Source organism: Scyliorhinus canicula, chromosome 24 (genome assembly GCF_902713615.1).
Source record: "Scyliorhinus canicula chromosome 24, sScyCan1.1, whole genome shotgun sequence".
NCBI classification, from domain to species: domain Eukaryota; kingdom Metazoa; phylum Chordata; class Chondrichthyes; order Carcharhiniformes; family Scyliorhinidae; genus Scyliorhinus; species Scyliorhinus canicula.
The window spans coordinates 8,587,170-8,615,111 of NC_052169.1; the positions used below are offsets into that span (position 1 = coordinate 8,587,170).

Consider the following 27,942-nt stretch of genomic DNA (forward strand, 5'->3'; position numbering starts at 1 on the left):
TCCAAGAATTTAAAATTGGCAATTAACTATTTGCAGATCTAGAATACTTGAATTAGCTGCAATCCTTATACAATCTAAAAATCACATTGCCAGGTACCATCAATATAAAACATTACTCATCAAATAATGGCATTCTCAAAAAGGGATAATATTTTGAGACCTTACATCATTGGATATTTCTGCACCTCTCAAAAAGCAGAACGTCTATAAATATATATCCTTTAATCTACTCTGGAAAATCTTGCTCTGGAACACAAATGATCTGAGCAAAATTTAAACATCAATTTTGCTCAGGGAAATGTCGGGCAGAAGGCCTGAAACTTGGTTTAAAAGAAAAATCAGTGCAGGGGAAAAAGGGAAAATACAATGTGTGCATAAAAGGCTCCCATTTGAACAAGCAATGACTCCTATGTCATCTAGTTCATGTTTGTCCAAAGTGTCATGGGTCATTTGTCACCAAGTATTATTGTGCAACCTCAGGAAACCAGCGCATCCACATTTCTTTGCTATTTCAGGAACATTGTGAAATCGGAGTTAAATATAAAGTTGCAACGTGCAAAACAGGCCATTCTGCCCATTTGTGCGCCAGTTTCTAGCCACCGCAAGAGAACAGTTCCAAATCATTTCTACCCACCCAGTTTCCACCTTTCAATCCCATTTTCGTTCATCCACCTGCCCAAACCTTGAATGTTGATGCAGTACACAGACACTAACCCTGGAAGTGTTAGTCCTCAAATTATATGGGGAAAGAAATCAAATTCAGGGTGGTCTTGAGGTGCACAAAGTATTTGAATGCCACAAGGCATCACATGTAGGACTGTAGCATTCTAAGATTACAAGGTAAAAAGGGCCCGCCCACATTTTAGCAACCCATGATCACTGCCAGCCCGTCCTTCACTCCTCGTACAAGTATCAGTAATTAAGGACTTACTTTTGCCATGTATTCTGTGACAATGTATAGTGACCCGCCTTCTTCCACAATGACACCCAAAAGTTGAACTAGGTTTTTGTGACGGAGTTGCCTGCAACAAAGAAAATGTGTTATTTCACTGTTTGACATTGCACCACATGTTACAAAAACTGATGAAGTTCAGGTGACACCAACCAATACTTCTTTAAGAAAAAGAACAAAGTTGAGAATGAATGAAAATCGCTTATTGTCACAAGTAGGCTTCAAATGAAGTTACTGTGAAAAGCCCCTGATAGAAAAGACTTTGGCCTTTCGCTTTGTTCTGAACGTTGATGATGTAGACCATACTTATTGACTACTCGATTGCCCCAGAGGTGATGCTAAGTAGGTATTCTACAGCAATTGATCGATACAATTCAATAAGACAAAGGGAGCCAAGAGTGTGGGGTTACAATCACGTATAAGCCAGGCAGGATAGGGACGGCAAGTTCCTTTCCCTGAAGGACATTAATGAATCCATAAATATTCAGCAATGCTCTTACTGGGTTTTGATTTCTCCAGTGTCGGCACACAAATTATAAGTTTGTTGATTTAATTTGCAGAACTTAACCGTCAAATTTGCTCATCCAGTTCCATTAATATGCTAACTTGCAATGATGAGGGCAAGATTTCAAGTTAGGAAATAAAAGCTGGAATATTTGCATACATTAAAGCACAAATTGAGCCATTCATCCTCATTTGATCAATCTACACTTAAAACATGCGGCATACAATATAAAATGACACTGATCAGTTTGCTTTAATTCTGTCACTTCCCCAATAAGTTTATATTGGAGGAGAGGTTTCTGCATGCGGTTTCTTGGAATCAGAATATATCTCAAATGTCAAACCGGATGGCCAAAGTGAACTGGCTGAGGTAATGGTAACAGAATCGTGAAAAGGGCTATGGAACGTGTTAAAGGACATGTGGACAAGTAGAATTAACCTACCCCCCCAACTTTTGACTCAATGATTCATGACATCAGAGCAAAATGTACCTGTGCTCAAAAGGAGAAACTAAGAGGGCTTTAATTTCTAATATGGGACACTACAAGTGACCATTTCAAGTTTTCTTTTGCATACAAGACACTGCAGGATTAATGCTAAAACTTACGTCATCACAGAGGCTTCAGCAATGAAGGCTTGCGCTGTTGCATCATGTTTAATGCATTTGACTGCTACTTTGTTGTCTCTATATTCACCTAACATCACATCTACAAAAAACAAGTTGTTGAGTCAACAGTGGTGCAGTACATAGACCAAAACGAGAGAGCATGCAAACCCGGATGTTTTTTTCAGAAACTATAATTAAATGTTCAAGTCCATTATGGAGATTAACACTGGCTGAATAAAATAAGGCAGTCAGGGGAAAACGTGACAGACAGTCAAGTCTGGCAACGTACGCCAGGACACTTAGAATTATAGGACAAAGAATCACAGATTAATTTCAGTCCACTTGAAATACCCTCCATATATAAAATCAAATTACTGCGGATGCTAGAATCTGAAACGAAAGAGAAAATGCTGGAAAATCTCAGCAAGTCTGGCAACATCTTTAGGGAGAGAAAAGAGCTAACGTTTCGAGTCCGATGACTCTTTATCAGGCTTTGACTCTAAACGTTAGCTCTTTTCTCTCCCTAAAGATGCTGCCAGACTTGCTGAGATTTTCCAGCATTTTCTCCTTCTGAAATACTCTCCATGTGGGTGGCAGAAACCACCCCCTGTTGTTTGTTACACTTTGTAAAGCTTTTATGAAACTTTATTTTTCCATCTCTCTCCTTGGTGGCTGCAGAGGTTTGGTGATTGGGCTGAAGGGTACCTTGGTGAATGGTTCCCTCCCTAATTATTTCAGGTCCGAGGGCAAGGTGGGAGATGAGGAGAAAGGAACAAAAGAATCGATCAGATGCTGGCCAAGGTGAGCCCTTAAGGTGGACGGCGAAAATCCTGTTGCTGAAAGCCAGCGAGAGTGGGAAGAGGCCAGCAGGTGGCCATTCGGCCCATCAGGTTGGATCCAGCCCAATGAAGGAGCAATTCACCCAGTGTCACTTTCCTGCAGCCCTGCAATTTTTTCCTTTTCAGATAACGATCCAATTCCCTTTTGAAAGCCTCAACTGTCTTGCCTCCACCACGCACACAGGCAGTGTAATCCAGATCCTAACCTCTCCTGGTGCTAAAAAGCTTTTCCTCAGGTCGCCATTGCTTCTTTTCCTATGCAGTGGTGATCCCAACCCAGGTAACCCAAGATTTGCGACCTGTAGAGGCATCAGCTTCGTCTCAACACGTCCCCAATTCAGTTGTTTGAAAATTCAAACCCCATTCCAGAGACTTGAGCACATAGTCCAGCGCAATACTGACAGGAACGCTGCACGGTCGGTGGTGTTGGTGTTTCTATCAAATGTTAAACAGAGGTCTCATCTGCCCTCTGGGGTGGATGCAAAATAATTGCATGGCAGTATCTGCGGAAGAGCAAGGGTGTTCTTCCGGCATTCAGGCCAACACGTCTCCCTCGAGAGTGGAGTACATTAGCTGCTCATTATCTCACTGGTGGTTATAGGACCTTGATGGGCAAAAGTAATAGACTGTCGTATCGCTTTATACTAAATTATTTACAGGGATGCCAGAGGTCATACAACACACCAGGCTTCTTTTTAGTTAACTGCATAAACATTTGAATGCTTGCCTTTTGATAGAATCTGAAAAATGAAGGCAATTTCCATCTGATAACCCTCATCAAAATGCATGTATTTCATTAATCTATTATTAATATTTTATTAAGCAACTTAACATTTTCTTTTTTAAGTATAAAACAATCGTTGCCAACAAAACAAATATACAAACATGGAAACATGAGTGCCATTTACAGTAAACTCACGCCGGCCCCGACCCCTGCACATTAAGTTGTCACTTACCTCCAAATTCTCCTTTGCCTATTGTTTGTAACAATTTGAGCTCTTTCATATTTAGTGCCCAACCACCTACAACACAAAAAAAACTTTACATTGACGAGAAATGCAATAAGAAACAGCCAAAAGCGTGCTTGCCACTGATGAAAATTCACTTTCTGAAGGCTTTCAAGATGCTCAAGATTTTTAAAGCCTATTTTGATAATTATTTAACAATCCAATTCAGGAGGTGAACAAGCATGACATTATACTGTCATACAAAAGACAATGTTCTTCAAACACTATTGAATGCACCAAATTGTATTTTGAAAGGATTGGCAGGAGGTAAGCAAGACCCACAACAAAATTGGGTTTCAACTTTTCCACTCACTTCTAGAGAATTCATCCTGCGCTGCCACCGTCCCTTCCATATGTTTGGGAGTAATGAGACGTGTACACAACCCATCAGCGTCCGTGGTATAATGCTAAACATGGAAGAAACGATGAAAACAATTTACAATGCATAAATAAAAAAATTAAAATATGCTGGTCACCTCAGGTCATGCCTCACTGTACAGCACTGTGAGCAGGTCAGCTACATCTTTTAAACTGACCTGTGCAAATCGGGCAGCAACAACCAGGTGACTACTTGCTGCAATTTTCACTCCATTGAGGGGCAGTAGCTGTCCTAATTGGAAGCTCCCCGTAGTACTGTGCATTTAAAAATTCAGCAGCAATAGCAAATCGTAGTCTTGATTATAGTCACAAGTAGGCTTACGTTAGCACTGCAATGAAGTTACTGTGAAAAGCCCCTCATCGCTACATTCTGACGCCTGTTCAGGTACACACTGAGGGAGAATTTGCACGTCTTTCGGGACTTGTGGGAGGAAACGGCTTTCGGGACTTGTGGGAGGAAACCGGAGCACCCGGAAGAAACCCATGCAGACACAGGGAGAATGCGCAGACGCTGCACAGAAGTGACCCAAGCCGGGAATCGAACCTGGGACCCTGGCGCTGTGAGGCAACAATGTTAACTACTGTGCTACCTATGATTTAGGCTAATGCTCTACTATCCAGTAATAAACACCATCATCATCTATGCAGTAAAGATCAAATTGCAATTCAACAATATTGCAGCTGTCTTTAGTAAACAGTGTAAAGCTTCATTTGGAAAAATGTGCCAGCTAACCTAACAATCCTTCTCCCCATTCCAGGTTGTCTACATCCAAGGAATGATTGAATTCAACTTAGCTGAATAACGTAAAGAAACATAGTAAATAGGGAGTGCGCAACTAAACAAAAAACGATGCAGACTATTGTTGAAGCATATACCAGATTCTAACATGCTGCACTCAAAATGGGATACTGCCCTTAAACACGGAACCAACTGATATATTAATCAATCAAGCTAAATGCAAAGTGTAAAATTGATTTTATATAAATGGAGCTTGGCAACAGCCAGGGGAGGTGACCATGTGCTATTACTGCTGTTTGAAGAAAAGATTGCATCATCATTCAATTTTTAAAGATTATCTGGTCAGCTCCAGAGACTTCACCAGAGCTCTGTACATGTATTGAGGATTGAGAAAGCCTAACCTTTGCAATACAAGCAGGAAGTATAACCCTGCTGCAACACTTGCGGAAATATTATGTTTTAAAAATTGGTAAATGGGAGTAAATCTATGGTCTATCGCAACGGATACCATCAAAAGAATTAAAAAGGGAGACAGTGAGACAAGTTGTTTCTTCAAGTTTTGTGAAAAGCTGTCAGCCATAGCCACAATACTTAGTGAGCCTGGTAACGTAGCAGCAACAGGTGGCACACCACTCCTGTTCCCAGGGGTAGTTTCCTACATGGGTGGCCTGAGCTAAGCACGCTCTAGCAGCACGCTCAAAACAACCTGCAGCCCATTCAACCTCACTGAACAGCAAAATTAGGTTTCCACGCAAAAAGGAAACAAAATGAGAGCATTGGTGCGTGTTTAAAGTCACCTGCTAATAAAACAAACTTTACTCATCATTTGCTCACGTACCCTGATTGTTCATATGCAGGAAATGAATATAAATGCTTTTTTAAAGACGTTTGGACCACGGTAAATGTGCCAGCTAACTTCCCCTTTACGTTTCACGGTTTGAATATACAACCTCACCTAAGGGATGCAATGCTCAAGGTTTTGTTAATGGATTAAGATTTTGGATATATTTTCCTGTAATACATCTGTTAGTTCTGCACAGAGCAATATTTTACCTGTTGCAGTGGTGCGTGCCTTCTTTGCAGTTTTACGACATTCATTTTTTTCCCAGGTTTACGAGTTAAATTGGATAATTTAGTTACTGAGCAGAAGTTGCAACTTAATCTTTAACCATGTTAAACTTGCAGGTTCCACTTTAAAATGTCAAAAGGAACAAATGTAGTTTGGTGAAAGTAAAGGAAAGTGAGATGCATTCTTAGCGCACTTTGAGAATTCTTCAACCTTTTGATGTTATGAAGATAGAGATACAGCCCAATGCATCAAAGGAGAAGAGTGGGAACCTCACATAACTGATATTTTGCTTGGTTTTGGATCCAATCTTCATATATTTAAACTTTGGTTTATAAATTAGCGCCGCTTTCAAGCGCAAATCAATTAGATTAATAAACATTCACTGAGAGTCAGAGGAGAAAATCAAAAATGAATGATTTGAATGAAAAAGTGGTGCCTAAAATTCATGACATTACTTCAGGCACTGGCTGAATTCTTCAGCCATCAAACTCAGCTAGCTGCTCTTAATCCTCCCGAATTCCACTTTCACAAGTAGCCAATATCACTGATGCAGCAGTCCAACATTCCTGAGGCTTTTGAATCTAATGTACCTTTTGTTACTTATTCTTTAATCCTCATTCCCAAATATCTTCCAAATATCAAAGAAATAGGATGTGGAGTCCATTAATATCAGATATTTGGAAATAATAAGTAAGAGTGAGGGAAGAATAGATAGGGGACCACTGGAAAAGGAGGCTAGAGAAGTAGTAATAGGAAACAAAGAAATGGCAGAGGGAAGGGAACAGTAACTTTGCATCAGTCTTCGCGGTACAAGACACTAGTGGGATATCAGAACTTCAGGGGAATCAGGGAATAGAGGTGAGTGTGGTGGCCATCACCAAGAAGAGTCTGGGGAAACGGAAAGGTCTGAAGGTGGATAAATGGCCTGGACTTAGATGGACTACACCCCAGGGTTCTAAAGAAGATAGCTGAGGCGATTGTGGAGGCATTGGTGGTGATCTTTCAGGAATCACTGGAGGCATGGAGGATCCCATAGGATTGGAAAATGGCTGATGTAGCCCCTGCAAGGGAGGGAGGCAGGAGACAGGAAATTATTGGCCGGTTAGCCCGACTTCAGTTATTGGGACGATATTACAGTCCATTATTAAAGATGAGATTGTGGAGTACTTGGAAGTGCATAATAAAATAGCACTGAGTCAGCACGGCTTCGTCAAGGGGAGGTCATGTCTGACAAATCTGTTAGAATTTTTTGAGGAGGCAACAAGGAGGTTAGACAAAGGGGAACCAGTGGACGTGATTTGTTTAGATTTCCAGAAAGTCTTTCACAAAGTGCCACATAGAAGACTGTTCAATAAGTTAAGAGCCGATGGCGTTAGGGGCAAGATCCTGGCATGGTTAGAGGATTGGCTGACTGGCAGAAGTGGTGTGCCTGAGGGGTCTGTGATGGGACCACAACTTTTTACAATATACATTAATGATCTGGAAGAAGGAACTGAAGGCACTGTTGCTAAGTTTGCACATGATACAAAGATATGCAGAGGGACAGGTAGTATTGAGGAAGGGGGCTGCAGAAGGACTTGGGCAGGCTAGGAGAAGTGGAACATGGAATACAATGTGGGAAAGTGAGAGGTTATGCACTTTGGTAGGAAGAATTAAGGCACAGACTATTTTCTAAATGAGAAAAAGCTTAGGAAATCAAAAAGCACAAAGAGATTTAGGACCCCCTGTTTAAGATTCTCTTAAGGTTAATGTGCAGGTTCAGTCGGCAGTTAGGAAGGCAAATGCAATGCTAGCATTCATGTCGAGAGGGCGAGAATACAAGAGCTGGGATGAGCGTCTGTGGTTATATAAGGCTCTAGTCTAGGGGCTGGTTTAGCACAGGGCTAAATAGCTGGCTTTTAAAGCAGACCAAGATAGGCCAACAGCGTGGGTTCAATTCCCATACAGCCTCCCCGAGAAGGCGCCCGAATGTGGCGACTAGGGACTTTTCACAGTAACTTAATTTGAAGCCTACTTGTGACAATAAGCGATTTTCATAGTCTGACCCCATTTGGAGTATTATGAGCATTTTTGGGCCCCATTACTAAGGAAGGATGTGCTGGCCTTGGAGAGGGTCCAGAGGGGGTTTACAAGAATGATCCCTGGAATGAAGAACTTGTCATATGAGGAGTGGTTTGGGACTATGAGTCTGTACTCGTTAGAATGAGGGGGGGGGATCATATTGAAACTTACAGGATACTAGAGGCCTAGATAGAGTGGACATGGAGAGGTTGTTTCCACTACTGGAACCTGAGGGCACAACCTCAGACTGAAGGGACGATCCTTTAAAACTGAGATGAGGAGGAATTTCTTCAGCCAGAAGGTGGTGAATCTGTGGAACACTTTGCCGCAGAAGAGGGAAGGGAACAGTAACTTTGCATCAGTCTTCGCGGTGCAAGACACTAGTGGGATATCAGAACTTCAGGGGAATCAGGGAATAGAGGTGAGTGTGGTGGCAGAAGGCTGTGGAGGCCAAATTACTGAGTGCCTTTGAGACAGAGATAGATAGGTTCTTGATTAATTGGGGGATCAGGATTATGGGGAGAAGGTAGGAGAATGGTATGAGAAACATATCAGCCATGATTGAATGGCGGAACAGACTTGATGGGCCGAATGACTTTGCTCCTATGTCTTATGGAAAATGCCTGCTACGTACTGCTCCGCTGCAATGGAATGGAGATAAGGGACTCAACAGTATGCAAGTCCCAAAACTACATCTACCAAGTGATATTAAGTAACGCCATACCAAAAATCCTCACCATGCACAAAAGACTGAATGGTGCAGCATTCAGAGATTGTAGTAGTGACCTTTCCCTGAGTAAAAAACAGTAGATTGTTGGATCAAAATCTTGGAACTGCTCATTTACTGGCACTGTACCTAGGAGGCAAGGTTAATTAGGGTCAGGCAATAAATGTTCGCCTTGCCAGTGGGCCCAGATTCCATGAAGTAAAACACAAGACTATTTTGCATTGCATTTTAAAATGGCAAATATTGTTCTTTGACTAAAATGATACTTAAAACAAATGCTGTATTCTCAAACCCATTTCAAACTGCATTCCATCAAACAAACCAAACTAGTACTAAGGCAGAGTGCGCTCTGCACAAAAACAAATATCATGTCACCATCAGTTCTGTCCCTTTGTTTTGCCATATTGCTGCTTATTGCTTCGTGCCCCAGGCTTTCTTTAATTGTCTAATCTATCCTCACCTTCACTCCACTGTGGCTTACACCTCACACACATTTCATGCTATTTCCAAATCATTCCTTGGGCTCTCCCCTCCAGACCCTGATCGCGACCGTCATTATTTACCAGACCCATGTGTATTTGAACTTGTGGCCTGAGCTTGATGAGGCATTTTAAAAATGACAAAAAGTGAACTTGTATTTCCCAAGTCAAAATTGGTACCCTTGCAGCTATTAGCTTGGATGAAAATCTGTGCGATTTGTAACATTATTTATGGTGAAGCACAGTCTTTCCAAGCACAGACATGCCCAGATTCAAGGGTGACAATCGAGAAATTATACCCATGGTTCATAAGTCAAATCACTAGAGTCAGTAATGATTACCTACATGGACAAAATTCACAAGAACCGTCTCAGGGCTGTGCACTTTATGTTTTACGTGTCAGGCATAGCTAAACACAGGATGCATCAGGAGCACAAATTGCTTGTGCACCAATGCTGAACTACTTGGGGCGGCATGGTGGCACAGTGGTTAACACTACTGCCTTACAACTCTAGGGTCCCGGGTTCAATTCCAACTTGGGTCACTGTCTGTGCGGAGTTTGCACTTTCTCCCCGAGTCTGCGGGGTTTCCTCCGGGTACTCCGGTTTCCTCCCACAGTCCGAAGATGTGCAGGTTAGGTGGATTGGCCACGCTAAATTGCCCCTTAAGTGTCCAAAAGGTTAGATGTGGTTATGGGGATAGGGCCAGGGTATGGCTGAGGTAGGGTACTCTTTCTACGGGTCGGTGTAGACTCGATGGGCCGAATGGCCTCCATCTGCATTGTAGAGATTCTAAGATTCTACTTGGAGGGAACAATAAGATTGGAAGTTGTCTTCGTAGGACCAATACTGCACATAGTGAAAGGAGACTTACTAGCTTGCCGGTATTTTCAGAGTGTGAAAAGACATGCCCCGTGCAATCCCATTGAGTTCTCAATATCAAGAAACCAGTTACACCTGTTTGCACTGTTGACATTTGCCACCGTCACTAACTTTTCCACATTCTGCCCAAAGGTTAATCTGAATGCACAAGAGATTGAAGAGACAAGGCAAAAGAAAAGGTCTCTTCAGTAGCTGTCTACAGCAAAAAAACACTGCCACTCAACTATCTTTTACTGAAAAAAATATTCTATTTCCTTGAACTGGACAGACAACGTTCTGACCTAGCCACATATATATATATACACATTTACACCAGAGACCAGGAATAATGAAACTACCGTTTTTCAAAGGTCTTACTTGATTCAATTCGCAGAGTAGAAATTAATTCATCTTTGGTATGACTGGAACTAAATGCTCATTAATTGTACGGCAATTAATGTCCACTTAAGAGCCTCCCTTCGGTTACCACGGATATTCATCCATACTATCACCAAGAGCAAATGCAGAAATATTGCAAAACCCTGTGGTACTGAGATCTGGATGTTCTGGCATGTGAACCACAAGACATTAGTCTGCAGGTACTGCAGGTGATTAGGAGGGCAAATGGAATGTTGGTGATTACTGCAAGGGAATGGAATATAAAAGGAGGAATGTTTTATTACAATTGTATACGGTGCTGGTGAGACCACATGTGGAGCACTGTGTACAGTTTTGGTCTTCTTACTGGGGAAAGGTCATAAGTTCTCTTGACCGATTCCAAGGATGAAGTTGTCTGTTTGAAGCAGTTGGGCCTGTACGCACTGGAGTTTAGAATAAGAGGAATGATCTTATTGAAACACACAAGGTCCCGAGTGGAATTGACAGGGTAGATGCCGAGAGGATGTTTGTCCTTGTGGGAGAGACCAGGAATAGGGAACATGGTTTGAAAATAAGGGCCACTTATTTAAGAATATGATGGGGAGAAACTGTTTTCTTTTAGAGGGTTGTTGGTCTCTGGAATTGTCATCTCTAGAGAGCAGTAGAGGCATGGTCATTGCATATGTCCACGGTTGTGTTAAGCAGATACTGGATTGATAAGGGAATCAAAGGTTTTGGGGCTGCTTCTAATTTGTATGTGAGCCCAGAAAGTAACAGTGTTGAGGTCACTTGCGAGCTGCTATGTCTGAACCTCTGCGCATGCCTGCCCTTGTGTGTAATTGTGATGTAGATTTGCACCAGAAACCAAGGTTCACCCTTTGAAACTTCAGACTCGTTAAACGATGAACACTTGAAGCCATAATTAAGTTTTTTGCATTTCTGCATTGACAGCTGACGTGAATCAACATTCCCAGCTCAACACAGCAATGCATATCATCTCGGGTACCCTCCAATCAACTCTCCCAGTTCTGAGCAACACCTCTCCCCCTCACATGGGGAGCAAGATCGCAACAAGAGAATTCCTGGAGAAGGTCTACATCAACCCAAGCCTGCCGTTACACATGGAGCTTATCAGTTCATCTGCTGGTCGCCTCCCACCATGCCAGCTTGTATGGCTAAGACCGCCGCACCAAGGAATAACAACAGACGTCCTGTGGCAGTAAGAATGGAACCACCAACATGCCACCATTAAAAATTATCTTAACACTGGGCATTCCTCAACCGTTTCCGCACTGGCTAAGGCCTTTGTGCAGAAAATTGGCACAGGTGGGCCTCGCAGGGAACCCGAATTGCAGCTGTGGTGCACCTCACTCAATGGCTCACAATATTGAAGACTGTCCCCTGATAAAATTCAGTGGGGGGGGGCTCAAAGATGGAGCCACTGGATTGGTGATTACACACATGCTTAAATAAAATTAACATTGAGAGAGCACATTTCAAGTTACACGTACCACAAATCATTGCAGAGCTTCCTTTCACTGCACCCACCTTCGAATATCTGAATGTTTTTACATCACTCATCATCAACATTTGCACATTTCATTTCAGGTGAAACGTAGGCACAGGCAGAGCTCATGACACAAAAACGAGAGCAAATCAACTACCCTGGCCTGCGTGCAAAGTGATGCATCTGAAATTCTCAGCCCCCGAATGGCACAAACAAATCCAGTGTGGAAATATCTACTTAAAGAAGTCACACAGCGTCACAAATGTCTGCTAATTTAGCACCATACAATGCCTAGAGTCATTTTGAAACTTACTTTTCCATCACCAGCAGCAGACTGCTGAATGGAATTTGACAAACCCCAGTGACAGATCCTCAATTGCTCGATTGTTTTGGGTGGGGAAATGCTAGCAGTGTGCTTTTGCATAGCCAATTATTGAGGAAGTGACACACAGAGGGTGGGGACAGATTACCTCACTGTTCCTTTAGCCCGGGTATAATATTTCTTCTGCCACTCCTCACAAAAAAAAGGTGTGGAGAAATATTTAATTTAACAGAACTGCATTTTTCTGAAGAAGCCTTTTTTGGTTTTCATTCAGTAAAATGTTCCAATATACAGTACGCATTCTCTCCATTTATCACTCCAGGAGCAGAGAACTGCCTCGTTCCAAGTTATTACCGAGTCTGCAATTGGCCAGAGATTGTATGGTAATTTAATTGATTTAAGTATGCTTTTAACTAGAGAACTAATCAGAAAGAACCCTGGACAGCCCGTTTCTTCCTCCTCCCTAAAATCCACAAACAGGACTGTCCCTGTCACCTGAGGAAGGAGCAGTGCTCCGAAAGCTAGTGTTTGAAACAAACCTGTTGGACTTTAACCTGGTGTTGTAAGACTTCTTACTGTTCTCACCCCAGACCAACACCGGCATTTCCACATCAAAAAGATTAGGAGGGGTTGTTGGGTTACGGGGATAGGGTGGACGTGAGGACTCCTTCTGCACTGCATGTTCTGCGCTGTATGTTCTATGTTTCGCAACATTGAGGAAACTTTGTTCTTTTATTTGATGCTCACATACAAATAAATAGAAACGTTGTTGACCCTTGACGTAGCAGAAAAAAGCCACGTTCCTGAATCTGCAGGAATGCCCCCTATTACCCCCTACCCAATTTGCGTGCTGTCCTAACTTGGAAATTTATCACTGTTCCTCGATTCTTGTTTGGTCAGAATCTTTGAACTTCCTACCTAACAACACTAATGGCATAGCTTCACCATATAGACCGCAGTGATTTGGGACAGTGGAGAGAACTTCTCCCTCACAGCAGCAGGGATCCAGGTTCCATTCTGACCTTGTGTGACTATGGCATTTGTACGTTCTCCCCGTGTCTTTGAGTTTCCCTGTGTGCTCCGGTCTCCTCCCACAGCCCAAAGGTGTGCAGGTTCGGTGGATTTGGCCATGCTAAAATAATTCTCTTTAATGCCTGGTTGCGTAGGGTTACGGGGATAGGGCAGGGAGTGGACCTAGGTGTGGTGCTCTTTTGGAGGGTCGATGCAGACCCGATGGGCCAAATGGCCTCCTGCACTGTAGGAATTCTCCATAAGCCAGTTCACCACCACCACTTCAAGGGTGATCAGTATATATTCGTTTTGCCAGTGGCATCCATGAATAAGTTTAAAAAGCTAGAGGGTTAGTGAAATTATTTTACAAGAGCCAAGATCATTCAGCCTTAACGCTTGAAGGCATGTTCTGCTGGAAGAGGAAGCCTTCTGTTTCCTCAGACCCTCAGATATTTCCGAGAAAGCGATTTGTGTCATTAGCCTCTCTCAAACAGAAGACTAATGGAAACTGAGCCAACCCGTGCACCTCCCAGATCTATTTTGATGCAAGGATTGACTTCTATGACTGGAGAGCTACACCAGTAGTAGTGAATTTTAGATTCTGCACTTGACATCTTGGTTCCAGATAAATCAGCCTAATTTTCCATGGTGCAATTTAAATGACATTTCCGGGCGACCTATAATGAATTGGAACGGCAGAACAATTTATACTCAGACTATATTTATATTCTCCCCAAAGTGTAATATGTTGGCTAATCTTTTAAGTGTTTTTAATTGGGGGCATTTACCAAAGTTGTTCAGAGCTATCATCTACTTTTGGTAGGAAATGTATTTATTTATTTCAATTTTTTATCCCATCCTTAAAGTTACATAGCCAATGCAAATAGTGGACAGGGCAAACCCTTAATCCGTCTCATTGCTTGCTCCAAAAACCAATCCAAGTTCACATTGAAGCCAATTCATGGTTTCCACAAGGGAGACCTACAAGATCCAAGCTGACAAGAAAAGGCATTGCACCTCATCTTGGGCTTAATCTGACGCTTGATCTTAGCCAGAAGACGGAGGAGCATTGGGGGACTTTATTGTTGCCGCTTTATGTTGCTGGGCTTGTGGAAAATTAGATGATTTGAGCGAATTCTGTTCGCTACTTTCAGTTTTCTTAGCTCCTGTGAGAGCTGCATATCTGTGATTCTAAAAACCCCTTGCACTTCATTCTCACATTATCCACATATGGTGAAATGCGTCGCAAACTTCATGCTTTGACATTTGCAGTTCATCTTGTTTGGCCCATTGTACAGTCATGATACTGCATGTGTTATTTGTATTTAAAGCTGCTGGAAGTTCCATTCCAGGGAAGTATTGGTGGTGAAATTCATCATGGCTTTTACAACTGAAAAGAAGTGCTGCTTTATTTATCTTGAGCTTTGGGCTTCAGGCTTCTAAATAACCTGGACCAAGAAACACTTTCACTCTTTCACTTCTTGCAGGAACAAAACCTCATGTAAACCAGTTACTAAGCCGCCAGCATCAAATTTTCTTCTAAAATTGTTTCCTCCTTGTAATAATTATCTCTGGTTCCACATGCGGGCAGCTTCTGCACAAAGTTGGAAGAGCACTGTTTGAAGATGGTGGGTGCACCTTCACTCGGAATGATCCGAATGGTTCAATTGAAGGTGACAAGTGGATTGGTGTGGCTCTGGTGAAAATTGCTTTGCGGTTTTAACTCTCTGTTCCTTTTTGCGCTGCATTGATCCTGATTGGTTTTTAGAAGGAGGTTGAACAGATTGGGGAAATGCGATTAAGTTTTCACTGCAGCTCTCCTGTTATTACAAAACTACAGTGCCGTTCAGGATGAGTTCTTGTGTATGTTTAAAAAAAGGAAGAGCAGAATGGTGCACTACACTGATATAGCTTGTGAAACCGATTTGAGCCGTTTTACTTAAAGGATGAGTCACGCCAGCTGTGAGCCATGTTGGGTAGAGTATTGGTCCCACGTGTATGAGTTTTTAGTTGCTTCATGGTTTCTGCTGAACTTTTGATAGAGGGTCTAGTGGTCTGAAAGTTGACTGAAACTTGTCAGTCGTGATAATAGTGCACAAGAGCCAAGAATCTCTTAAAAACTATAAATTTAAATGCCTTTTCTAAATAGTTATGGCATGCTGGATGAAGATTGTTACAGATCCACTACTGCTCACAGTTTTCACTTGTGGCTCACTAGATTGTAAATGCCAGTTTATCCCAAATGCTCGTCACTGAAAAACAGAAATGAAATGAAAATCCCTTATTGTCACAAGTGGGCTTCAATGAAGTTACTGTGAAAGCTCCTAGTCGCCACATTCTGGCGCCTGTTCGGGGAGGCTGGTACGAGAATTGAACCGTGCTGCTGGCCTGCCTTGGTTTGCTTTAAAAGCCAGCTATTTAGCCCTGTGCTGAACCAGCCCTTTAATTCTGTTTGGAGTTCACCGGAGTAAAAATAATGCCATCCCTAGTTCATTTACCAGTTCTGAAAGCTATTTATTCATTCAGAGCAGAAAGATTTTTTGATCTGTAGCCAAGAATAATCTGCTAACTCACTTTTGATTTTTAAACACTGATCAAAGGTGTTCTGCAAAGCGGTCACCCAGTCTGCGTTTAGTCTCTCCAAAGTAAACTGCATTGAGAACAGCAAATGCAATAGAGCAGATTGAAGGATGTGGACGTGAAGTGCTGCCTCACTTGATAAGAGTGGTTAGGCTGTGGGATGGTGAGGAGGGAGGAGTTGATGGGGCAGGTGTCACACCCTCTGCGATTGCATGGGAAGGTGGCGCAGGAAGAGGGTGAGGTGGAGGAGTGGACCAGGGTAGCCTGAAGGAAATGGTCCCTGCGAAGTGCTGACGGGGAGTGAGGGGATGATGTTTTTGGTGGTGGCATCATGCTGGAGTTTGCGGAGGATGATTCTTTGAATGCAGAGGTTGGTGAGGTGAAATGCAAGGACAAGGGGGACCCTATCCTGGTTCTGGGAAGGAGGGGAAGGGGTGAGAGCAGAGGTGTGGGAGATGGGTTGGACACGGCCGAGAGTCCTGTTGACCACTGAGTTGGAAACCACGATGAAAGATGAACTAAGACATGTCAGCAGCACCGTTTTGTAAAGTGGCATAATTGGATCAGACACGACTGAGGCGAAGGAACTGGGAGAATGGGATGGAGTCCTTATGGAATGTTGGGTGTGAAGAGCTGTAGTCGAGGTAGCCTTGGGAGTCAATGGGTTTGTAATGGATACTAGTGGACAGTCTATCCCAGGAAATTTAAATGTCAAGGAAGGGAAGGGGAGGGAAGGGGACGGACCATGTGAAGGTGAGGGATGGAAATTGGAAGCAAAACGAATAGATTTTTCTTTAATGAAATGAATAGAAATGAGTTTGGTGGAACAGGGACAGTCCTGTTTGTGGATTATAGGGAGGAGGAAGAAACGGGCTGTCCAGGGTTCTTTCTGATTAGTTCTCTAGTTAAAAGCATACTTAAATCAATTAAATTACCATACAATCTCTGGCCAATTGCAGACTCGGTAATAACTTGGAACGAGGCAGTTCTGCTGTTCCTGGAGTGGTAAATGGAGAGAATGCTTACTGTATTTTGGAACATTTTTGGTCACCGAGGGTAATTTATCATGGCCAATCCACCTACTCTTTGGGCTGTGGGAGGAAACCGGAACACCCGGAGGAAACCCACGCAGACACAGGGAGAACGTGCAGACTCCGCACAGACAGTGACCCAGTGGGGAATCGAACCTAGGAGCCTGGCGCTGTGAAGGCAGAGTGCTATCTACTTGTGCTGCCCCTTTTTTTTTAAAGAGAGAGAAACAATCACAGTTATCGCCTGGGCCAAAACTGACCCACACTTGCACATCTTCACCTGCAATAGCTTCATAAAACCAGGTGGGAAGTTTTCATCGATGTAAAATACTAAAGATGCATTGTCACAAGATGGAAGAGTTTTTTTAAAATGCCTGTCCGACATGCATTTCCTCCTGACAACTGAAGCATGAATTCCACCATGGACAGAATGCCCCGCTTGCGACAATATTGTGAAAATTTTGCCATTCACACTTCAGAAATGCAAGGCAGGGAATGTTTAAATTCAGAAAGTTGTTTCAGTCCAAAGTATTACATTTGTACGTGGGATACAGAGCCAGGACACTTGACAAACAGAATGAAGTAATCAGAACATCGCGCAAACAAAATTGCCAAACGCTAAATTTTTTTAACGTGCCCGTGTGCATGCGGTAGAATGGCTTTTGATGTACATACAAAAGCCTTGAGGCAACTTTTTATACCCAAAAGCATATTCAAATTTGCCAACGTGAGGCAGATTGCAAGTCAAGTGGTTAAGAGTAGCGAATTTTGCTATGTGGCCAACAGGTGATACAAGTGGATCCAATCTTGCTCGTGTCCAGAACAAGTTTTAATACTTTCTTAATAATTGGGAAAAATAGAACTACATGCTAGAAGGTGCCTCTGCATTACCCGTGTCCAAATAATTCTTAAATTTTAATTCTATAATGGTGCCAAAATAGTTCATAGTACAGTCTTATTTTTAAAAATTGCCCATGACGTCCAATACTTTACACAGTAACTTCACTGAAGCCTACTTGTGACAATAAACGATTATTATAGAACATAGAACATACCGTGCAGGAGGCCATTCGGCCCATCGAGTCGGCACTGACCCACTTAAGCCCTCACTTCCACCCTATACCCGTAACCCAATAACCCCTCCTAACCTTTTTTGGTCACTAAGGGCAATTTATCATGGCCAATCCACCTAACCTGCATGTCTTTGGACTGTGGGAGGAAACCGGAGCACCCGAAGGAAACCCACGCAGACACGGGGAAAACGTGCAGATTCCGCACAGATAGTGACCCAGCAGGGAATCGAACCTGGGGCCCTGGCGCTGTGAAGCTACAGTGCTAATCACTTGTGATACCGTGCTGCCCAATTATTATTATTACTTCAATATTGGAGTGCTGCTAAAAACGATATTATTCTAAAAAGCAGACTGGATCCACAAAGCATGGTGCTCAAAACAAAGTTGACGAGAGTTGTTGAAAATCAAAGAGAAAATGCTGGAAAATCTCAGCAGGTCCGGCAGCATCTGTAGGGAGAGAAAAGAGCTAACGCTTCGGGTCCGATGACTAAAATCAAGCTAACCTCTACTAATTGCATCAGGTTGTCAAAGTAGGCTTCCTCATCAATGCTGAGTTTGCTGGAAGAATAAATGATTCTGTAATGTTCCACCTTTCCGCTACAGCTCACACACAGTGTGTAGTCCCCAGGGTAGTTGGTACTTTCTCGTACCAAATATAAACCGTCTTCAGGAGGGTACAGTAGCCGCTCTGCTTGCTCGCGAGTAATTTTTCCGTGAAACCAGCTGCAATAACATAAATCAAAAAAACAATAATGAAATAGAGCAGGTGACAGGCAGCAAACAATCAAAACTGTTTCACCACAGTCTTCTCACCACATGTTCTTCACAAACTATTTGGACACAGGTTGAGAAGGAAAAAATACATAATCCTTGCATGATTCTATTCTTGCATGTTCAATCAATGGCAGTTGACAAATTACTTTTGTTTAATGCAGCCTTTTGAAATGGCCCCTCCCCTTTCTTGCCTCTCCACACCATCCCTGCATTTGACTTGTTCCAACATAGCATGTACAACAACCATAGAGGATACTTAAACCTGGGAGTGGACAAGCAATAACTATTCTATTTCTTTTCCATTTCACAAGTTAATTACTAAAGTGAAATACAATATTTAATAAATTCCCAACTTCTGTAACTTAAATAAGATTCAGTTTTATTATGCTCATTCACTGTTGTCATATATTTCACAAGTAGCAAAATATGGGATGACTTTTTTGATACAAGTTGTTGCTGCAATTTTGCAATATGTTATGAGACAGTCAAGCTACATCTACAATGACATTTTCTATGATTTCATAAAGATTTGCCAAAGAGTGCACTTATTTTTTAAATTAAAATTTTTTTATTTTAAAAAAAGTACCCAATTCATTTTTTTTTCTAATCAAGGGCAATTTAGCGTGGCCAATCTGTCTACCCTGCGCATCTTTTTGGGTTGCGGAGGTGAAACCCACGCAGGCACGGGGAGAATGTGCAAGCTCCCACGGACAGTGACCCGGTGCCAGGAACGAACCCGGATCCTCGGTGCCTTGAGGTGGCATTGCTAACCACTGTGCCACCCTGCCACCCATTTTGAATTAAATTAAAAATGAATTGCACCAAGGTGCCAAGCCTAATTGAGGAGTCTGCAGTAACCTAAACTTTACAGCACCTCAGAAGTTATTTCTTTGGTGTTTTCTATTCATCACTCCTATTAAGTGCCTTGGATCTTTTACGGCGTTAAATAAATTATATAAATTTAAATTGCTGTAGAACAATATCGCTTCATCTGAAGTCTGATGATATATGCAGCAAGTTGGTGTTTAAAGAATAAACTATAAAATATGTATCCGATTCCTCTTTGTCTTTCCCCATCCTTCTACAAGCCAAAAGCCCAACTTTCATTCCTCGTCATCATGCTACTTGACAATGTCACGACATAATGGGCTAGCTCGCGGTAAATTCCCGTCCCCAGCTGACCTGGACTCGCAACACAGATGAAATTAGATTTTTATTTAAAATACCCAAGTTCCTTGATTGAGCCCAATAAACTACAGTCACCAAGTTTGTAACTTTAAAACACAAGTAACCTTTTAATATATACAGAATTCTAAATAACAGAAAATATAATTGACTATCTATTATCCAAGATCTAAACATCTCTGCCAAGTGCTCTCAGAAAGCATCACACAGGAACCAATCACGGACTGTTGTCAGGCAGAACACTGTCCCTGTCCAGCCCACCGGTTGTCAGTTAACCAATCGAACCGACACCCTCCAAAGGTGGCTCCCAAGATCCACTTGGTGATGAAGAGTCTGGCTTCTTCTTTGCAAAATGCAAATCCAGGGAACACGGTGTCCTGGAAAGCAGGCTGTTTTGACTTTAAATCTTCAGCTTGAAGGCACATCCTGATTATGGGTCCACGGACCAAAATAATAAAAAAGAAATGGCAATGGAAATAAACAGGAAGGACTCTCACAAAATGGAAATGGTTCCCTCACAGGTACAGTCTCCTCCCTTTCAAAACCACCATCTTTCCCCTCCTTTAAAATTAAACATCTTCAATTCACCAATCCTTGCACATTATCATTGCATCTTCCAATCGTCTCCAGAGCCCCTTAAAGCACTGGGGTTTGCCAAAATGGTACCAGTGTTTCCCTCAACTCAATGTTTAAATCTCCCCAACCTGGCTTCCATCCCTGCGACAAACAGCAAAACAGCCCCAAACACATTTTTAAAATGTGTTTTTGAACTATGACCTTGGCTGTGAGGCCATTTCCTTCCTCATCCCTGTACACAATCAACCAGCAATCTGCCTAGACTTACTCTCAACATCAAGCATTGGTTTCTCTGACCACTTCCGCATTAGTACTCTTGAAATTCAAAGATTACACTTCGATCCCCTACAAGTTTTCCATTTACCAATTGTTCCCCAGCAACATCATTCCCACACATGGGGGCAGTGTGAAGATCTTAATGGACAACATCTAAGTCCACCTCCTCTTGACCATCTAGTACGATGTCTCCATTAACTGTGTTGTCAAACTCCTTTCCCAATATCTAGGCTTGAATGAACCATTATTTCCTTCAGTTAAACATTCCAAATGAAATGAAAACCGTTTATTGTCACAAGTAGGCTTCAAATGAAGTTGCTGTGAAAAGCCCCTAGTCGCCACATTCCGGCGCCTGTTCAGGGAAGCTGGTAGTGCCCCCCACCCTCCCAAATTGCCATCTGAAGCTTGGTATTTACACATCTACTATAGTTTGAGATATCAGTATCGGATGATAATTAATGACATGTTTATTTGATATATTCAATCCTTCGGGTTGGGAATTGGAGGCAGGGAAAATAATTCTGTGCATTAGTAAGCGAGCTAAAACTGAAGTTATGCTGCAACTATCGTAATTTGCAGATAATGTCACTCATGCAGAGAATGTAAGGAATTACTTAATTATGCACATACACCAAAAGCAAATGCCTTTTGTGAAGCTGGTTAAGAATATTATGCTGTTTTCAACTCATATTTTTAGCTTAGTTAGGAATGTAGCTTTAAATTTAGGTGAGGCGTGTCCCTTCATCAAGAAGATCCCGGGCAGAAGTTCCCTTTCATGAAAGTGACATTCTAAAAGCACTCCCATGTAAAACAGTAACTGACTTGAGATGAGATTTGCATTTTAGAAATTGAATGGCATTAAATGTTTCAGAGTTCAGTTAGCCAATCTTTCCTCTCCAAAATGGAAGTATACTTAAGCTTTTATATCACACTGCTCACAAATCATTCACAAAAGCAAGAGTGTTCATGGAAGATCTTTTGAATACGGTGTCACATTACATACAGAGCCCATGGATCTGAAATTTAATCATTAAAACCTAGCACACAGAGCAAGCAAAAGATATAATGTTTCCCCTTCAAATTGCAGTCTGTGCTGGGCAAAAGCCAGAAAAATCAATTGCAACATCTCACTCAGAGTAGCTATTACAACAGAAAGGATCTGGCCCCGCAGCCTAGTAATTAGTTTTATGGTATATTTATCAGCTTAATGGCACAATTCGGTCTTTTAAAAGCTAGCTGAATGAAAACAATAGCGGCCCATCCCCAAAATCAATTCTGGCTGTCCTTCTGACAAAGGGAGAATAATAGATGGATGGCCTGGACTACATTATCAATACTCACTGAACCACACGCTTAACCAATTTTCCCTAGACACATCTCAAACCATCTTTCCCCGTCGACATTCCTTCTTCAGCCTTGTTTAGGAGTGAACCATTCTGCCTTATTCCCGAAACAAGACTAAATGGCCATTAAGGGGTGAATCTATTTTAAAATAAATTTAGAGTACCCAATTCTTGTTTTCCCAATTAAGGGGCAATTTAGCGTGGCCAATTCACCTGCACATATTTTTGAGTTGTGGGGGTGAGACCCACGCAGGCACGGGGAGAATGTATAAAGAGGTGAATCTAACCCACTATTTCAAAAACACTTAACGTCACACAATGTTAAGTTTCAGTCCTTCGAAGACAACCTCGGCAGAATAATTAAAAGTAATTAATCAAAGTAAGGTGCACTAGAAACTGTGGCAATGGCTGTTTATTTTTCTACACACTAGGCTGTTCTCATTTCCACTGTAGTTAATAAGCTGATAATAACCGAGAACTGCAAAGTGTGTGAAAGATTGGAATGGTGAAGCCAGCCAAACACTAAATTGGTAGGAAAGTTGCAGCTGTCGATCAACAAACACAAAGCAGAGAGAAATTGCATCCCTTGCTCTCTGCCGTGTAAGTTAGCCTCATTGCAAGTACAGTGGCACCATGCTTTCTGCATCAATGCCATGTCGTTTCCTGTGCAAGATTCAGCAGCATAAGTTTGGCAATATACTGCAATGCATACCGAGAAATCAGTATGTATTGTGCCTGTTTTACACCCGGACAAAATCCATATCAATTCTTACTGCACTGTGTCAAAATAACCTTTTGAAAATGTGGCCTGCATCAGGCCCCACCACATGAATTGAGTTTGACAGTTTCAGTCTAATCAATTGGCTGATTCAAGCACACTCTATCAGGCCACCGGAAGCTCCTGAATTAAGACGATTGCATATTTAAATATTTCCAGTAATATTTGGTGAGAATTCACTCCTTGCTTCTTTGTCAAACATTTTGGTGGTAAATAACAGGAATGATAAATGGTGTCAGTTTCATATTAATTGCATTTTTGTTTCCAACGATCAGCATTTTTAAACAACAAATCAACGACTTACGGCATAAGGCTAAGTTTTGCACCAGATTTGACTCCTTCTCTCTTCTGAACATAGTTTGCAGGGATGATACCTTCTTTGCCAATTTTGCTCTTTGCTTTGTACCAGTTTGGATCCTAAAAACGGCAAAGCAGAATTGGAAAAAGAACCAGCGGTGCTCTGTGACGAGCACAAAGTGAATAAAAAGGTGCAATTTTTGGCAAATTAATATAATTAACTTCTCTTAGAACATTATATCACAAACATTTTGGAATAATACCGGAAACAAATAAGTTAATATATTACAAAGAAAGGAGCGGACCCATTTAATAAAGTGATGCATATATTGGTATAATCAACTCAGGATCTACAGTAGTGATGTGTTCAAAACCAAAGTGCTATATAGCAGGACAATTAATTCATTTTTTGTTAAAAGGGGCTGGTTTAGCTCACAAGGCTAAATCGCTGGCTTTTAAAGCAGACCAAGCAGGCCAGCAGCACGGTTCGATTCCCGTACCAGCCTCCCCGGACAGGCGCCGGAATGTGGCGACTAGGGGCTTTTCACAGTAACTTCATTGAAGCCTACTCGTGACAATAAGCGATTTTCATTTCATTTCAATTGAAGAACCTGGAGATGACTGCTGTATGTTAACCAAATCCTTAGAAATGGTTTCGGATGATAAATCATGCACAATGCGCTTGCTCAGCTGCTCCTTCGATTTTTTTTCTTTCCTTTCCCGTATATCCTTTGTGGAAGGAGACGCTTCATGAAGTGCAACATGAATGTGGCAGTTAACCAAGCAGATACTCTTCTGCCACAGTTCATTGTTCAATGTAAGCGCAATTGTGGCTTTTCAATAAACGTAAAGAAACTTCCTAGATTACAAAAACAGCTTAGCAGACGAACAAATCTTATTTAAGAATGGAGTTCCATTTAGCTTCCATTTAGGGAACAATGATAAATATTTTTACCTTAGTGACTGAAACAATAGTGAGAACATCGCCTTTGTTAAAGGGAAGGTCTTGTTCTGCGCTGCCACTGAAATTGTATTTGGCTATACATTCTGTGCCTGATGCCCATATCGTCTGCAAGAGAATGGGGCAGTGATCATAAAGTCTAGGATTTTAGTACTTCAGATTTCTCTATAAAATGTACAAATAAATCTACTTCAACAACAAAGGTTATTTTAAAAACATATAATAAACTCGTGTATCAATCCTGGATATGGCAAAATGATTTTCCTTGCCATTATTAATTGTGCAAGACATCGAACTGCAGGACGGTGAACTTCACCAATCATGATTTCCACAATAGTTACAACAGTTAATGTAATTTGGCCGCGCCACTTTGAAAATGTAACTTGACACAATCAGATTGCATCTAGGCATGCTACTCCCATGTTTCCGTGAGGGCAATGAATTGAAGGGCATGCTCATGAATATGTATTAGAAGCCAAGTCAAAAAATAAAATTTGGAAAATCAGGAGTCCAAATCAATTTAATTCTTTCAATGTATTTCAGTGAATCCAGGATGAAATACTCATAACCACCTGTAGTTTAAAAGTTGCAAATGCTGAACAGTTCAATATAAAAGGAGTAATTCTTGCTGACTTGCCCTTCAGCACAATCAAAATTTAAGCTCCAAATCTGCACTTGTAATTTTTTGGAAAATGGTTGAGCCACTTCAATGCGTGACACAGTATGACATGGTCATTCTTTGTACATGAGCTAACTCAGGAATGTAGGCACTGCGCTGAGGGTGGGCAGGGGAGTAGAAAGATAACAAACAGTAGATGCAGGTATAGGAAAAAGCAGAAATGGCTATACAACATAAATTGATAATCCAGAACACAAAAAGACGATATCTAATCCACATTCAACCCATTTTGTATGACGAGTCCATACGGAGCTTTGTGATCGTGTTGCACAGTAGCCCTTGAATGCTCTTACATTCAACTCGCTCTATAATGGGCATCACTATTGCAATAATGATATGGAAATTAAGACATCTCAGTATTACTACTTTTTATCCACTTTCCTGCATGCCTCTGAAATCTGGAAAACAAATACAGATTTTGGGGGGGCTGGGGGAGAGAGAGAGAGAGAGAGAGAGAAATAGAATGAAATGTATATTTAAAGTTCCATATGCAGACTACAAGACAAATGAAGGGGTGTTTGAAATGAAGGGGTGTCCAATGAAAATTGGCATCCATTACAAAAATGCCTGCATTTTGGCCATTCGATCAGAGCTGAAAAATGACAGATCTTTAGACGTGCAGTACAATAGAAAGGTCGAACTAGACATAGTTGGCTGATGTCAACACAGCGGTTGCAGACAAGCCACAGGTTGAGGATTGAGCAAGACAGGCGAGCGAGACATACCATGATAGCAGATCTCCTGGTAGGACTAACTAAAGCAGCAACAGTATTACTGACAAGATGATCAAACATTTTTGAGAGAATCTGAATTTTTATCAGCATTCAAATTGAAAAACAACTCGTGGTAACGCATCAAAACATTTGAACTCCGTTATCTGTTTCATGCCATTTAAAACACAGGATGCATCCCCCCCCCCCCCCCCCTCTGGTGTTGCTTAATTTTTTCACATAACATCCAATGCACACCAATTTGTTCAGAGTCCAAATTATAATATTGTATAGGGGGGGCACAGCAGCACAGTGGTTAGCACAATTGCGTCACCGCTCCAGGGTCCCAGGTTCGATTCCCGGCTTGTGTCACTGTCTGTGCGGAGTTTGCACTTTTCTCTCCGTGTCTGCGTGAGTTTCGTCCGGGTGCTCCGGTTTCCTCCCACAGTCCAAAGATGTGCAGGTTAGGTGGACTGGCCACGCTAAATTGCCCTTAGGGTCCAAAAGGTTGGGTGGGTTTACTGGGATAGGGTGAAGGTTGGGCTTGGGTGGGGTGCTCTTTCCAAGGGCCGGTGCAGACTCGATGGGCTGAATGGCCTCCTTCTGCACTGTAAGTTCTAATATTCTATATGATTCCGTGCAAACTTTTCCCCCCCCCCCACAATTACAAAAATGGCCCATTGGTCTTCCATGGTTCAACTGAAGTTAGTAGGAGATAAACAGTTAAATAAGCATTAAACACTAAGAATGTGTGCCCTTCTTGCCTTGATCTCCACTAACATTCAACACATATTTTTTTGCCTTCAAATATTTTTCCAACTTTCCCTTTGCTTTGTTTCACCTTCCAATATACTTGAACAGTTAATCCAAAAAAAGGTTCACAGTTTTCAAAGTACAATTTTCAAACAACATAAAGGCCAAAACACACTGGAGTTTAAAAAAAAATAAATTTAGAGTACCCAATTATTTTTTTCTAATTAAGGGGACAATTTAGCGTGGCCAATCCACCTACCCTGCACATCTTTGGGTTGTGGGGGCGAAACCCACGCAGACACGGGGAGAATGTGCAAACTCCACACAGACAGTGACCCAGTGCCGGGATCGAACCTGGGATCTCGGCGCTGTGAGACAGCAGGGCTAACCACGCGCCACTGTGCTGCCCTTCAAACACACTGGAGTTTAACAAATGCATGACCATAGATACATAAAAACATCAAACACGATAGCCTATTGGTGAGCATGCCCAGACAAATATTCCTGTTGCTAAAAGTTAACAGCGGGACACCCAAGAATCGCCATAACACTGCACAGGCAAATTTCTATAACTTAATGCTTTATGGAAAACCTATGTAAAAACAAACTGGAGCTTCATTACCAGCTGGAGCTTGGAGTTCAAAGCTACCTAGCTTCATGGATACTGCCACTGAGCATGTCACTGCATTGAGCACAATGAGGCAACAAAGATGTGCAAATGAGAGTTGGGAATAAAGAAACTTAGAGTTGCATTCAACAGGAACAAAGCTACAGAAGATCCAGCCACAAACAATGTATTTGGAAAAATCCATCACCGGTGCTATTGTCTGAAATTGCCTATAACTTTGCTCTACACTCTACACCCCCACTTCCCAGTTCATTCACATGAATTGGTGAATTAAAAAAAAAGAGCAGGAAGAGAGCTTTTAGAACCCAATGCAAACACTAATGTCATTCGAGTCTTCCCATGATCCCATTAACAACATAAAACTGCAAAGTTTAAGGATAATACGCTAAACATTCTAAACTTCCTGTACTGATAAGCCACTTTGCAACTAACTTGGTTGCAATTTTGAGGATGGTAAAGACTTCTCGTGTTATACTGCTCTCTACACACACCGGCCCCATAAAAATACCGGACCAGCTAATTCATATTAATCTGTTAAGGCCATGAGAAAATATTTTTAAAGTCTGTCACAAACATTTTCAATAGTTTGTTATAGTGTCTTATGATTATGCATCTTCTTATTTAAATCCATTTATTTTAAATATATAAATTTAGAGTACCCAATTCATTTTTTTTCCAATTAAGGGGCAATTTAGTGTGTTCGATTTACCTACCTTGCACATCTTTGGGTTGTGGGGGCGAAACGCACGCAAACACGGGGAGAATGTGCAAATTCCACACGGACAGTGACCCAGAGCCGGGATCGAACCTGGGACCTCGGTGCCGTGAGGCAACAGGGCCTTTAAATCCATTTTTGAT

At 41.8% G+C, this 27,942-nt stretch overlaps 1 protein-coding gene across 5 annotated transcripts in view; it reads right to left on the bottom strand.

Annotated features, from left to right (window-relative positions):
• Positions 1–27,942, bottom strand: part of csk (C-terminal Src kinase) — a 156,860-nt gene that overhangs the window by 21,220 nt on the left and 107,698 nt on the right. For all 5 annotated transcript variants that reach the window (XM_038784100.1, XM_038784101.1, XM_038784102.1 and 2 more), the window contains 7 exons: positions 24,309–24,422; positions 23,361–23,473; positions 18,628–18,847; positions 4,223–4,316; positions 3,859–3,924; positions 2,064–2,163; positions 932–1,022 (listed from right to left, as the gene is read on the bottom strand). In XM_038784100.1, the coding sequence (XP_038640028.1) occupies positions 932–1,022; positions 2,064–2,163; positions 3,859–3,924; positions 4,223–4,316; positions 18,628–18,847; positions 23,361–23,473; positions 24,309–24,422 (798 nt within the window). The remainder of the gene's footprint in view (positions 1–931; positions 1,023–2,063; positions 2,164–3,858; positions 3,925–4,222; positions 4,317–18,627; positions 18,848–23,360; positions 23,474–24,308; positions 24,423–27,942) is intronic.